Source organism: Echinops telfairi, unplaced genomic scaffold (genome assembly GCF_000313985.2).
Source record: "Echinops telfairi isolate 266 unplaced genomic scaffold, ASM31398v2 ScPeMD7_443;HRSCAF=831, whole genome shotgun sequence".
NCBI classification, from domain to species: Eukaryota; Metazoa; Chordata; class Mammalia; order Afrosoricida; family Tenrecidae; genus Echinops; species Echinops telfairi.
The window spans coordinates 82284520-82299121 of NW_022104341.1; the positions used below are offsets into that span (position 1 = coordinate 82284520).

The 14602-nt window shown below is 41.1% G+C and overlaps 1 protein-coding gene across 2 annotated transcripts in view; it reads right to left on the reverse strand.

Moving 5' to 3' along the window:
- The window catches only part of MAST2 (microtubule associated serine/threonine kinase 2), a 75445-nt gene that overhangs the window by 25969 nt on the left and 34874 nt on the right, over positions 1 to 14602 (reverse strand). Inside the window, exons 3-5 of one of the 2 annotated variants that reach the window (XM_045291817.1) lie at positions 12184 to 12275; positions 4285 to 4357; positions 1319 to 1339 (exon numbers count right to left, since the gene is read on the reverse strand). In XM_045291817.1, coding sequence (XP_045147752.1) covers positions 1319 to 1339; positions 4285 to 4357; positions 12184 to 12275 — 186 coding nt within the window. The remainder of the gene's footprint in view (positions 1 to 1318; positions 1340 to 4284; positions 4358 to 12183; positions 12276 to 14602) is intronic. The other variant, XM_045291818.1, reaches the window with a different exon arrangement.

Consider the following 14602-nt stretch of genomic DNA (forward strand, 5'->3'; position numbering starts at 1 on the left):
TTTTCAACACTCTGACCCTTTGAGAGGAGATTGCCAGGGCTTTCTTCCATGACACCTCTGGGTATTTGAACAGCCAACCTTTCAGTTAGTAGTTGAGTGTGTAACATTTGTACCACTCACAAAACTATTGGAGGATGTTTGCCCGTGCATGACAGAACTCTTACAAATGAGGAGTAAGGTGATACACTTGGGGGTGGCCTGCTGTGGATCTTGAGAGGATGCTCTCCAAAGCCCATCCCATTTGTAGATGAGAAGGTCCAGATTTTATAACATGAACACATAATTCCATGCCTGAACTGTGGGATGATATGTAGCAAAAACAATGTCTCATGGGGTTTGGGGGGAAATATGCTGCCCTGGTTAAAGTTGGAGCAAAACCACCTTGTGTGTCTTACCATTAACCTTAGAGTTAGCAACGGAGGATCAATACTCTCGATTTTCAGAGAACACTGAGAACCAGGGCTGTATGTGATTTGGCCCAGGCTCCACGGCTGTGGGTGGTGTGAAGAGGTTGAGAGCAGGGGAAGTAAAAGGAGGGATAAGCTTGCATCTCCTTTTGAAGCACTCCTTCACACCACCAATATCTAGCAGCTTTCCCTGCTAAATTCTGAAAGGGGAGTCTGGGATTCCATGCTGCATGCATATAACTCACACCTCATGCCCCCCAGGCAGCCAGCACACTGTCAATTATCGCTCTGCGGGAACCTAGCCAAAGAACCTAGGCAAAGATACACCCAGCAGTGCTCAAACTTATGTGCACTCTGATCACTCTGCAGTTTCCTGGGAGTGCTACACAGGAAACATACCGATACCAGCAAACAGAACTTGGCAAAGATGGAAGCAGTATAACTCAGGGATGGATTTCCCAAAGCCTTATCAAGTAAATTTTTTATTGGTAAGTTTTCCTCCTTTAGATAGAACTGGAAGCAAATTGCCTAGAAGTCAGTTCTCTGTATACTGACGGGCAGAGGGGCACTGAGAAATAATGCAATACTGTCACAGGATGCCTCAATCTCCTCTGCCGGTCACTTTCACTAGGTGACTTGTCCTGAGGCCACAAATTTAGAAATATTCAGCAACTGGAAATATTAAGCAGTTCCTGCTTCGAAGGATGTAAGCTCTGAGTCTTGGTTCCAGCAGGCAGTGGGGAATCCCTTGAGCCTTTTGATGAGATCTGAAAGCCCAGAGTTCATGCCCACAGTCAGAAAATCAATGCAATCAGCTCTCAACAAGCACAAAATCACAAACCCTATTTATCTGGCCATGCATAGCAGTTTCCTAGCACCTCTCCCCAACACACACATCCCCTACTTATTACCTGTCTGCTCTGTGTCCATGGCTGTAGTGAAAAGATGTACATTTTAGTGAGAACCAGGGAACCTACAGAGTGATGTCTGATCATGGGAGTTTAGTCTAGTGTGGAAATCAGAAGTAAAATTTTACGATGAATGCATCTATCCTTTGTGTTTTATCCTATCTGTCTTTTGTATGATATTCCAAAGTAATGTGATTCTGTAAGGCTCAAGCTTAGGTCAGTAACAAATAGTTTCAGAATCCCTGGAATTCACAGATCAGTTTGAGTCCTAAGGACAATACTAGTCCCCCAAGTCTCCTATTTGGTTCAATTCCTGAAGCAGACACAAGGTCTCCAGTGGAATATGCTATCCCTTCTGCCTGGAATGCTCTGTACATCAGTGCTCCCACATGACAAGCTCCTTCTCATCTTTCAAGTTGTAGTTTAAAAGTCAATCTTCAAAAAAGAAATTAAATTTTTAAAAACATCAATCTTTCAGAAAGACCGTACGTGACAATCCAGTATAGATTCTCTAATTCTGTTTTATTTCTGTTCTTTCATGCAGCATTATGTTTTTGCCCTTCAGGGTGCTTATCACAGTTTATAACTACAAATTTGTTTATTTGCTCATTAAATCTCTATCCTCCCATTCAATCAACAAACAATGTGATGCTGCTTTCAACATATCTGTTAAAGGTGTTTTTAATTACGGTTGAAGGATACCGAAAAGAAAATATTATCAGGTATTGTTAAGTGACACTTTGAAAATAAAATAGGATGAGTTGATAGAAAATAACTAGGGCTCCTTTAGAATGTGTAATACGGGGGCAACTCAGAGAAGCTGGCAGTGAGGATGTGACAGGAATACAAGAATGAGTTAACTAAGTGAAAGTGTAAGGGACAGCAATCCTTACACAGGGAATAACAAATGCACAGAATCTACTAGACTGTAAGGTTCAAGAAAATAGGGATTATGTTATTTTAAGTACCCAGCATAGTGTCTGACTTAACAGTAATTGTTAAGTATTTATTGGATGAATGGAAAACAGCTCAATGTCACTTAAAGGGACCTAGTGACAGGTTCTGAGGCTCCAACTCAGTCCTCATCTGAGGTTACAATTTAAACACAGTCCAAGCAGGTAGTCTGGGAAAAATAAGTCCTTCCCGTGGGCTGGCAAAACAAATCCACCCATTGAGTATATTTTTATATTGTAAGTGACTATTTAGATCTTTGGTTAACTAGTTCAGGTTATCCAGGTTAAGAGAGATGAGTTCCAAAAAAAAAAAAGGAGAGAGATGAGTTCATGGAACACGGTGAATTTTGTTTCAAGATAAATAGAGTAATTGGGTCAACTGGGTAGGAGCACCCAATCAGTCACCAAATAACCCCAATTTGGCCATGTCCTTCTCAGCTAGACAGAATCCTAGATAGAAAGAAGATGGATTTCTTCCAGATTGTCATTAATAAATAGCTGATGGTTGAGTTTGTTTCCCTTTCTCCTGTTATGTATTAAGGAGCTTCAAAAAGTTCATGAAAAAATTCCATTATATTTTAATTTATTTTCTCCAAGAATTTTTTGAAGCCCCCCTCATATTTAGCAGAACAATCTGCAAAATAACTTTCTTTTTAGTCTAAGCGTAGGAATTTCCCTGGCCTCATGTTATATTATATTCCCTAGTCACTCAAAGTTTCTAAATTTGGAGCCATGATCTTTCTGGTTTTCCAATATTGACTGACTCTAACCAAGAAAAAAATTTAAATGAAATAAAATATTAAGACATGAACATGGGAAACAAGAATCTTATAAAATGTTCCGAAAAGTAAATCATCTTTCCTGGAGTCTTGGTGTCTAGTATGGTATGGATCCATATCCGTCATTCAGTATCCCTCCAGAGGCCAGTCTGTACCCTACCAAGGGACTGAGGTGCCAGAATTGCTATGGATGTCAAAATTAGGGTTGTATCATTTGGGGGATGGATAAAAATGGAAAGAGAATTGTGTACACATGGCTCTCTATAAAACAAATCATTCTAAATTCATGGAAGGTTAAGTTCAGACCCTGTAGTTCCTTGACCCCACACCTGGGCTGTATGATAGAGTAGTAATCTGGTGTTATTTTGAGGACTCAGAGTGAAGGGGTGGAGTCCAGCCTGTCAATCAGGTAGTAGCTTGATGAGTGCATTTGGAGATGCTAATGAGATCAATAGCTCACTGGAGGCAGGACACATGCTCACTCCCTGGGAGACATCCCTGTGGAGAAGATACATGGAGAGAGGCTGATGGAGCCAGACCTCTGGAGCTGGAGAAGCCACGTGGAGACCCCTGCCAGTGTTGAGATGCTTACAATGCCACTGGATCCACAAGACTTTCCTCCCCCGGCCTGTGATCATCCTGCATTCGGTGTCATTGCATGTATTTCCTGAGTCTGGAGAGGGCTTTATAGATTGGTATCAGACATAATGAGATAATATCGGACTTACGGACTTCATCTGGACTGGGCTGGGATGTTTTCTCAATATTCAACTGCTCTTGTATATAACGTTCTTTCTTATAGACATGAGTGTCTATGAACTTGTTTCTCTAGTCTACCCAGACTAACACAGAGAGCTTCTAATACATTTACCTTCAGGGCCAAGAAAAGGGCCCTTCAAAAAGCTAAAGTAGAGGGTGAATAGAACACCTTTGGTTCCTCCTGGGAGTCCTTTTCTCACTGGCCATTCTATTCAAAGTATGTTTGAAACATACCCTGAGGATTATAAAAAGTAAATCTTCTAATATCCATTCTCCTATGGCTCAAATACTCAAACACAAATACCTAGGGCGTCTAGAAAGCAAGACGAGTAAGAAGATTAGAGTCCGGGAGAAGAAAGCAGGCAAGGTACTCTGCTGGCTGTAGTCCAAGCTAACACACCTAGAGGAAGGTGACATTCAACTGACATTCATGCAAGTACTACACATGCTAATTACAAAAGGTTTCCTATCCACTTACCTGCGGGCAGGAACAAAGGAAAAATGAGCAGGAGCATTTGGCGAGAAATTCCGGGGACTGTCCAAAGGACTACCTGTGGATTGGACAAGCAAAAGAAATCTGTAGGGAGGTCTGCTCCGGAGGAGAATTGTGAGTACATTTAGGCACGCAATCTTCCCTTAGCATTTGCTCTTAGCATATATGGCTATTTCTCTAAGCCCACCATCTGTTTAAAGATTCTCTCTTAGTAAAAGCCTGGCTGCCCAGAAATTTTCTTCCTTGTTCCCAAGTTGTCTGTTATAACACATGTCTTTCACAATTGCATTTTAAGTCCAGCAGCAGCCTGTGCATTTCCTAGGAATAGACAATTCCTATTTCCTAGATATCTTTTTAAACTCAATCTGCCTAATCAAGTTAACCCAATTTTCTATGGGCGTGAAGAACTCATTCAGCACAGATGGCATTAGGAAAGACAGAATGAGTGTGCAAATGCTTTCTCCGAGGGCAACAGAGATCCTGGTCCCAAAACCTCTTGCACATTGATCTTAGCACACTACATCCTAACAAGAAATGTATATGAGGGGTTACCAAAAACAAAAATAAAAAACTGGAAAACAGCTCCACTGGTCGGAGCTTTTATAGTAAGCAATTTTCCTCCTAGGTAAGGATCCAGCAACTCAGCTCTGAGTTAGTGCGCCCAGTGGCGTTGCCTGGGAAGGTTCTCTTGGTCACAGTGAATTTTCTGGTGATGACTGACTTAAGAGTACAGTGTGCAGCTGTGAAATTTTGTTTCCTGCTCAGAAAAAATGCCGCAGAAACTGTTCTGATGTTGAACACAGCTTACAAAGACAGCGCTATGGGGAAAAACTCAGGTGGTTTTCTGGTTTCAAAAAAGGTGAAATGTCAATTGATGACAAACCTCCTTCTGTACATCTGTCAACTTTCTGAACGGACAAAAATGTAGTGCATTTAGAGTTCGTTCCACCAAGTCAGACTGTTAAAGCTTTCTATTTAGAGGTTCTGAAAAGATAAGAGTAACAGTGTGCGACAAAAAAGGCCTGACTTGTGGCAGTTGGGGGACTGGTTTTGACACCCTGACTATGCACCTGCTCACACAGCCATCTCAGTGCAAGTTTTTGGAAAAAAACAGCATACCTCTCTTGCCCACACACCTGACCACACTCCATGCGACTTCTTTTTGTTTCCAAGAATTCAGAGGGATGTGAAAAAAATGAGGGAAGTGCTGTCAACCATTCAAACAGATGAGTTTTACAAACGCTTCTAAGAATAGAATCACAGATTTGACTAATGTATTCAATGTAATGGAGAGTACTTTGAAGGTGATGAGGTTATTTTGTAAAAAAAAGTTTTGGGGCAGAGGGAGGGGAGGGAAAAAAGAAGTTTAAATACATAGCTATGAAAAAATTTTTTGTTTTTTGGGGAGGTACCCTCTCGTATGCTTTAAGGAGAAACAGGCTCTCAGGTGAAGACTCAGAATATAGTGTTTCTTAAAATAGTCCACCTTCAGGTCCTTATGACTGCAAAGCACACCCAACTATCTCAGAGGGTAGGAAGGACCTCCATCTCTTTATGTGCTGCATGAGTCCCCTGTAGACTGCTTACTGAAATTAACATCCTACGATGTTTAAAAGGAGAAGAAACTGTGGGTGGGAGGGGACGTGTGTGGGGAGGGGTATAATACAGCTGACGTGGCTATGTTAATATGAGCCCAAGTCCATTTCAGAAAAAAGAATTTACAAGGAAATAAAATTCATTTCATTGAGTCTAAGACTCTTAAATATGCATGTATAAGTAACAGAGCTTAAAAAACTGATAGACCTGCAAATAGAAATATGTATTTCTATTTGCAAATTCACAATTATAATAACCAGGTCTCTCAATAATTGGTAGATTATGTAGAGAAAAATACTTAAGAATATAGTGCTGTTGGCAAGTAGCATCAAGGCGGTGATTCATAGCAACCCTGTGTACAATTGAACGAAACAATATCCATTCCCATGCCAGGAGAAACAATTTAATAGTAAACAAAAAAAATCCATTAGAGAAAAACTGCAGTAGTAATGGCATTCCTTGAGTGGGTAAGAAGTGTACTAGTGGAGGAACTGGCTTGACAAAGGAAATCAACAGTTCATGGATACAGCTGGAAAGGCAGATTCTATTGGTACAGCTATACTAATAGAAGTCTATGTAATAGTAGCAGCTAGTAATATAAGTTCTCATCTGTTTGTTTCCATTTTCTCAATTAGTAAGCCCATTAATTAAGCCTGGCTTGTTAAGAGGTATGTGGGGGGTTAAGAAAAGATGTGAGAAAATCATCTAGAAGGAGAGTTGAGGGACTTCAGGAGTGAACAGTGAGGGCAGGAGGAGTAGGGAGCACTAGAACTGATAGTGATTACACAGCTCAGTTTGAAGGCAATGTGACTATGGCGGGGGGGAGGGGAAGGCTCTAAGAGAGATGTGGTAGTGATGGTACAACTTCCTGTGATGTGATTGAACGATTGCATTGTTCAATTGTATGATAGTGAATTATGTGCCAATAAGGTGGGGGGGGGGGAGAATGAGAGTAAATGGATCAAGAACAAGCAATATGATCACTTGATAAGCATTAATTAGCTACCTGACTTTTGGACCATGAATGTATAGTACGGTTAATAGGTACAGTTGGTTTTTCCTTAGTCAGTTAATGATACTGGGTCAGATACGATCAGATAACAGGGTTGGATTTGACCAGGGTGTGGTTCTGATAGTTGGGCACCTAAAGTGAAACAGGGCCAAGGCAGAGACGGGTGCATACAAGGAAATAATTATATTTGACCATAAAATAAAATGCGAGCTGTTATCAGATAGCAGAGGATGAATTTTAAAGCGCTATATAGTCAGTCATTTAGAGGCCTAAGGATCAAATGATTGTTTAGGGGCAGGGGGTGTTCCCACATGGCAAAAACCAGAAGGCTTAGAGGTAGAGTACTTCCTAGAGAATAGGAAGTATGAAACTGAAGTTATACAGACAAGGTGTGGTGATGGGTATACATGACTGAGGTAGACGAAAGAAAATCACACTGGAAAAAGAGTAGTTCAAAGAACCGATTATCTATCTTTGGTGTAATGAATCATCTTTCTGCATATGGAAAAAAACAAGAAAGAATAAGGAAAGATTAGAACTGAAGAGGTTAACCGTAAGTCAAAAGTTAAAAATTTACAGCTATAATATGTAGAGATTTTTTAAAATTTCTATTTATGGTACTTATTTTTTTATGTAGAGATTCTTATCATCGAAATGATGGGTAGTGGATACTATCATTTTCATGCTAAAATTCCAACCTTTGGGATATAAGATTAGTAGGAAGGAAGAAAGAATAAGGAGAAAACAAGAACAGCTACTCTCACTTCTAGGTTCAATAGTATGAGAGATAAGAGCCAATTCTTGAGTGTTCTCCATTCTCTGAAGTGTTGACTCAAGAAAACTGCAGGATAATTCCAGAAAGGAGTGCTCAGACTGAGGATGTAGGAGATTCTGTAGGCAACTATGACTTCCAGAAAGTAAAATGGGAGAGTTTCAGAAGTTGAGGAACGATGAGAGAGAAAAGATAAAATAGGGAATGTTCAGAGGATTATAGGAATTAGAATGAAAGAGGGTTTCTTGTGAGGACAGAGATAAACTGAGATAAGGGCTTAAGCCACAAAGAGACGGAGTAAAGAGGGTAGATTGCTGTGGCTTATTCCTGACACTGAACAACAGGCACTAAAGTTTAGGGCAGGCAGTCTTCTCCCAAGACACTAGTTCAAAAACAATGAGATGTGATAAGAAACAAACATTATTAAAATATGCATGTCTTTTACTTATTAATCCTAGTCCTAAAAAACTATACAGTAAATCTCAAGACTCAGCAATTCCATGCTCATTTAGAAATCCTAGGAGGGAAAAAAATTTTTTTAACATGTATAACAAAAGACCATGAGAAACACAATATTTGTTACAGTTTCAACCATAATAGTGAAAAACAAAATGCTCTGAATGCCTGTGCCATTTATCAATCTAATACCTCTCTACTCCAAATTCGGTCTTCATTACTTGCTCTATAATCATGGAGAATATTTCTTAAAGTACAATTTCTCCTTTACAATGAACATGCCATTAAACTTTCTCAATGAAGGGCACTAGATGCACACTGCAGGAGGAAAGCGGCTCCTTTCACTAGTTCCAGCAGCTGCTCCATGGATGGTGTGTGTGTGGGGGTGGGGGGTGGGGGGGATGGAGTGGTGTGGAGTCAGCTGGCCTGGCCTGGTGAATGCCTTTCCACAGTGAAGCTTTCCAACAGACTTGAGTGTCCCAGGTTTCCTGCTGTCACTCTGCATGCCTGGCCCATCCTCTACCCCACTCACAGTCTGTGCTCATGTCTCCTGCCCACTGGCTGCAATTTGCTCTGCATGGGCACCAGAGTGTTGTTTCTTGATTGTCCAGTGACAATGGGCCAGGTCTGGCTGAGGCAAACCAACAAACATAATTGCCATCTAGTGGGCTGCAACTAGATTTTCTCTGAGGAAATCTAAATCCAGCCTAGGCAAAAAGGGTCTCATCCATGCTTGTTCTTTCTTGGATACTTGACATCAGCATCCCTTGTGTTTATGGCTTTCCCTTACATCTTAAAGTTACTCTTTTATCATTTAATAATTTTTCACTCTCATCATTTTAAATCACATTTATATTTTATCATTCTGAAATAATTTTTCATATTGAACTTCATCTATTTAAATCATTTGGGAATTTTGATCTCCAGACCGGACTCAAACTAATGAGTAAGAAAATGAACCAGTAAATTGTGGTACAGTTATGCAATGGGTTACGCTATATAGGCTCTAACAATGAATGCATTCGGAAAGTTCCTTTGTCAGCATGGTGTACTAAACTATTACTGATACTGTAGTTGCTATGTGCCGATATATAGTAGATACTTAATGCTGAACTGGCCTGTTCAGAATGGAACCATTTTCAAATCAATAGGTTGTTATTTAACGGACCCCATAGATAAATGGGAAGTTAAACGGGCTCAGCATTCTGTGGCTACAATAATAAGGATATACATCACTTGAAGATATAATATGATGTCAAGTTTGATATGTATGTAACAAGTATTATTAGCTCTGATCTTCCTTAAAAGAATGATGGGAAGATAGCTGATCTTTGCACAAGGTTTTTGAAACCCATCAAGCCAAAAGCTTGCTGAGGACAAAGGTTCGTTTAAAATGGAAAGTGCTAAACCACATAAGATCCCAACTTCTGTAACTATTTCATCAGTGGCCATGCTAAGGCCTTCCATCTAGTTTCTTCTTCGTGAAGAAGGTTCTCCTTTGACGTCTTCCCAAGCTTCCTAAGCATGCTTGATTTATCTAAACTGCTGGTTTCTATGAGACAGCATTCTGGCAAACCTGCCGCAATGCTTTAATGATTTGAGAAGATGTCCACTGGAGTTTTACAACTAATTTGGTACAATCCCTGATCTCTTGTTCTGTTCCAACAATTGCCTCTGGATCTATGTAGTGATCTATGTGCATCAGCACAATGAAGTGTTCCAGAATTCCCACAGCCAGTAGTGATTGCTGCCCAGTACTCACGTTACGTACTGTTGTGAATTTACATACAAGGACTAGACATGCTAACTTTGTTTCTGTATGATGAGAAGGCCAGACTAGAGGTATGGTTAAGTTTTTGTAGTTTCAGGGCAGAAGGTGCTATTCGGAACTAATCTAAAACCTAATCACTCTCTAGGCTGAAAGTACCTAAACACAATGAGAGCTCTGCTTTAAATGCTGTTATATCTCCAATTCGTTGCTATCTTCTAATGTGACAAGTACTGCAGCAGGTATTTATTGACTACGGAAAAGAGTCACAGGCACAGTAAGTGTCTAGCCTACAGGTTCAGGGTCCTTAGAAAACGTCTTCATAAGCACCTGTGGTAGGCTGAGTTGTCTGGAGAAACAAAACCAATGACACTCATATATGTGCATGAAAGAGCTTTATACCAAGACATAATCTTATATCAAGAAGGCATCCCCGCCCAGTCTCACAAGCCCATGGGTCCGATGCTAGCCATAGCTCTCTCCAGCCTCTCAGAGCTGCAGGTGGATGTCACAGAAAGGGGAAGTGGGATGTAGGTGCAGAGTCGAGTGGATCCAAGGTCAGTGAAAACATGGCAGAATCCTAACAGTTCTCAGGGTCACACTGCCCACATGGGGCCGCCCCTAGAGGCAGGCACAGAGACCCAGCAAGCAGGAAGGTGAAAGGGCACAGAGCGGAGGGGCCCCAGTGTCTCTCTCATGAAAAGGCCACACCTCCTCGGAAGCATCACCAGGCCATGACCTGGTTGATAGGTTGGACTCGACCTCTACACTTCCATACAAATTCAAGTCGACATAAAATCAAACAACCACTGCACCTTTGCTTTCTCCTGCCAAAGGCTCAGCACGTTGTGAGCAAGGGAGATAAACCCCAAGGGAACAGTCCTGTGCTATCTGATCTGCTTTGAGGAGCACACCTTTGGTACTGCTTTGGTATACCTTTAATTGACCAAAGGTAGACAAATTCAGGCTTTAAACAACAGTGCTCATGGTTTACCCAAACAGAAACTCTGAACTGGTTCCTGGGATTCCAAGCCAGCTCCTTTTCCATTAATCCTAGGTCTATAATTCCCACTGTAAACAGTGGAGTGATGGAAAATGTAAGTAATACAGTTGCCTCTTCAGCACAGTTGGGTCCCTTAAGACTGGGGTCTCCTGTTGCTGTTGCTGCTACCAGGTACCATTGAGCCAGCTGTGATTCATGTGCAACAGAATGAAACAATGCCTAGGCCTGTGCCATTCTCACATCATTGCTTTATGAGCCCACTGTTGCACCCACTGCGTCAATCCATCTCACTGAGGGTCCTCCTCTTTCTGATGACCTTCTAATGTCCTTCTCAAGGGGCTGGTCCCTCCTGATAACATGGTATGTGAGGCAAACTCTTGCCATCTTCACTTACTAGGAGCATTATGGCTTGGTTTCTTCCACGGCAAATATAATCTTCTGGTGGTCCATGATATATTTAATGTTCTTCACCAAGACTGTAATTCGTGTCAATTCCTCTTCAGTCTATCTTATTTGGGATCTAGCTTTTGTATATATAAGAGGTCATTGAAAATACCAAGATTCCCCTGTGATACAAAAATACAAGTCCAACCCAAAATAAATGGCTACTGTCCTTAAGGTCTTTTCCTTTCATCTGGAGAGCAGGGTATGTCTGAATCAACCCAAGTTGCATAATTCGTACAGATCCCTCAATCAGCAGCAAACAAATCAATATACTGTCTGGAAGAGCCCATTTTTGACAGAACAAGCCACGAATGCATGAGATCATGCACTTCAATTCCAGCACATGAAATCAATGCAACCGGGAATAAATATTCCTCTTGCTTTTGCTGTCTCCTGGTTTGACATAGGGAAAGTTAACAGGAGTTTTATGGGGCAGAAATCCTTTCTGGAAGTCTTGATTCTTGGGCATAACAGAACAAAAGGTTCTGGGACCACTCATCATATGACCCAAAATGACTGGAGCTGCAATATACACTTAACCTTCTAGAACAGAGGTTATGGAACCAGGACACACACACCTGACCAAAACAGATGTTGAGAGGGCAAGATAGGAAACAACTACAAATCAAAAGCAAACAAAACACATTTTCCTAACAGAAAGCATCCATGAGCTTTGTATGCTTCACTCTGCCCAGTGAAGTGACAAGGTAATGTACTGAACTACGCAAAGTAAGAAAGAAGCAAGAAAAAACAAACAGTAGCAGATGCCCAGTGGAAACTGGACACCAGAAGCCACTCTTCCACTCCACCCTTTTTAGCTTTCAAACACTCACCTGTGTGGCCATGGAGTGGTGAGTGTGGCCGTGGAAGTGTAGGCGATGTGCTAGAGGTCACAATCAAGCTCTTACGGTTACCTGTCCGACAACTGCAATGAAAACACAAATGTCAGTTATTACAGGATAATAAATGGACCCAGAGGCCTCGAGGAACAAAGGAATAACGCTATCTCATGGACTGAGTAATATACTATTTCAAATTCTGAAGTGGGTCGGTATTACTGTTGTACCACTTAGACTTACTAATTCCCCAGGCTTCACCTTGGAATAACATTGTCATGACTCTTATCTTGTATGGTCATTGCACCTATTCATTGTTTAGGTTTTGCTTCCCAAATGGACATAGTTCTCCCTAAGGGAAGCAGATCAGGGCTTAAGTGGTAGCCAGTGAAGAAAGGCAAAATTTGAGTTAGAAAATTAAAAATACAAACCATCTTCTCATAATTAATAAAAACCAATATTCCTGCCATAACAACAAAATGGAATTTAATCTAAACACTTATTTTTTAATTTTATTGATACTTAGAGGGTTTTTATTACCCCCCCCATCATTTTATTGGGGGCTCTTATAGCTCTGATAACAATCCATACATCAACTGTATCAAGCATATTTGTACAGATGTTGCCATCATCATTTCCAAGACATTTTCTACTTGAGCCCTTGATATAAGCTCCTCTTTTTCCACACCCTCCTGTATCCTTTATCAATTATATATTGTTGTTATTTCGTATCTTACATTGTTCTTTGTCTCCCTTCACCCACATTTCTGTTATTCGTCCCCTTGAGCAGGGACTAGATGTCCAATCTTGTGATGGATTCCTCTTTTCTCACCCAGCCCCCTCCCTGACCATCCCCCCACCTCGAGATATTGCTACTCCCATTACTGTTCCTGAGGGGTTTATCTTTCCTGAATTCCCTGTGAAACAAGTACTTTTAAAACTACATTTAAATTAATTAAGTAAACAAGTGATAAATTTCAGAATAAGTACTCTTTATAAACTCCAGGCACGCAAGTGTGTATGCGCGCATGCACGCATGTATACTGTCGGAGAAAATCAAATCATGATAAAAAGCCATTTCACGCAATATTTACTACTAAAAAGTTTGTAAAATTAATTTGAAAGTTTTTTTAAAAGGCATCAGGGACATTTCAATTTATATTCATTCCAACAAATAGTTATTAAACATCTACCTTGTTCTAGGTGATAAGGAAAGAGTAAGGAGGGGAAGAGAAAGAAGAGGGGTTAGAAACTGAAAAAAGGAAATAAAAAGACAAATAGAGGTGGACGTGGTAGTCAGGCCAGGCCTGACTAAGGAGGTGACATTCGATCAGAGATCTGAATGGTATGAATACACCAGACAAGATCCAAGGGGAAGACAGAAAAGTAAACAAATCGGATTTGCTCAAGAAACAGTAAAAGAATCATGACTGAGTGGCAGAATACTGACAAATCTCATCATGCTTCATATTCCTAATTACCTCACTTCCATCAAATATCCAAGCTTTCCATTCTCTAATTGATATAATTTCTCATTATCCCCTTGACCTTCAAAGACGCTTACATGTGCCTCCACGAATTCCATTTGTCATCAGTAAACTGCCTATATCTTCAAATTCTTCTTTCAGCATATAAAATTCTAGCTATACTTGAAACCGCAGTACCCCCTAAGAACGTCACTCAAACTTACTCTCTCTCTCTCCCCCTCCCATTGATTCTAATACATTAGCAATCCTATGTAGTGCTTCCAACACTAACTCTTTATGGGAGAAAACAGCCTCATCTTTCTCCTAAGGAATGGCTGGTGGTTTGAACCATTAACTTTGCAGTTTGTGATGAAGTGAAACTTCAACTCACATGTGCTGCCAGGTCCAAGGTCAAGGAAGCAGAGAGCAGGGTCTTCCCACAGGCAGCAATCAGCTCGGTAGGTCACCAAGAGTCACTAACTCAGGAGCTTAGCAAAGCAGGCCCCGATGGGATATTGAACACAAGCAACGCAAGGTGACAGGATCCACCAACCTCAAGCTCAAGCAATGTATGCACCAGCAGCATGGCAAAGCAGGTCACGAAGTAGCCTCAAGCTCTAGCTACACGATACATGATCCAGGGGTTAGCTGGCCCACAGGTAGTGTGGTAGTTACATAATCCGGTGTCAACTCGAGACTATTAAGAGTGAAGGGGTGGAGTTTAGCCTGTCAATCAGGTAGCAGCATGATGACCTCATTTTGAGATGCTAAGGAAATAAATAGCTCACTGGAGGCCAGACCCACACACTCTCTCTCTCTGTCTCCCTGTAGACATTCCTATTGACAAGCCACATGTAGCTACACTGATGGAGGCAGAGCTCTGAAACTGGAGGAGCCATATAGAGACCCACGCCAGTGCTAAGATGTATTGCATGTGTCTGAAGAGGAAT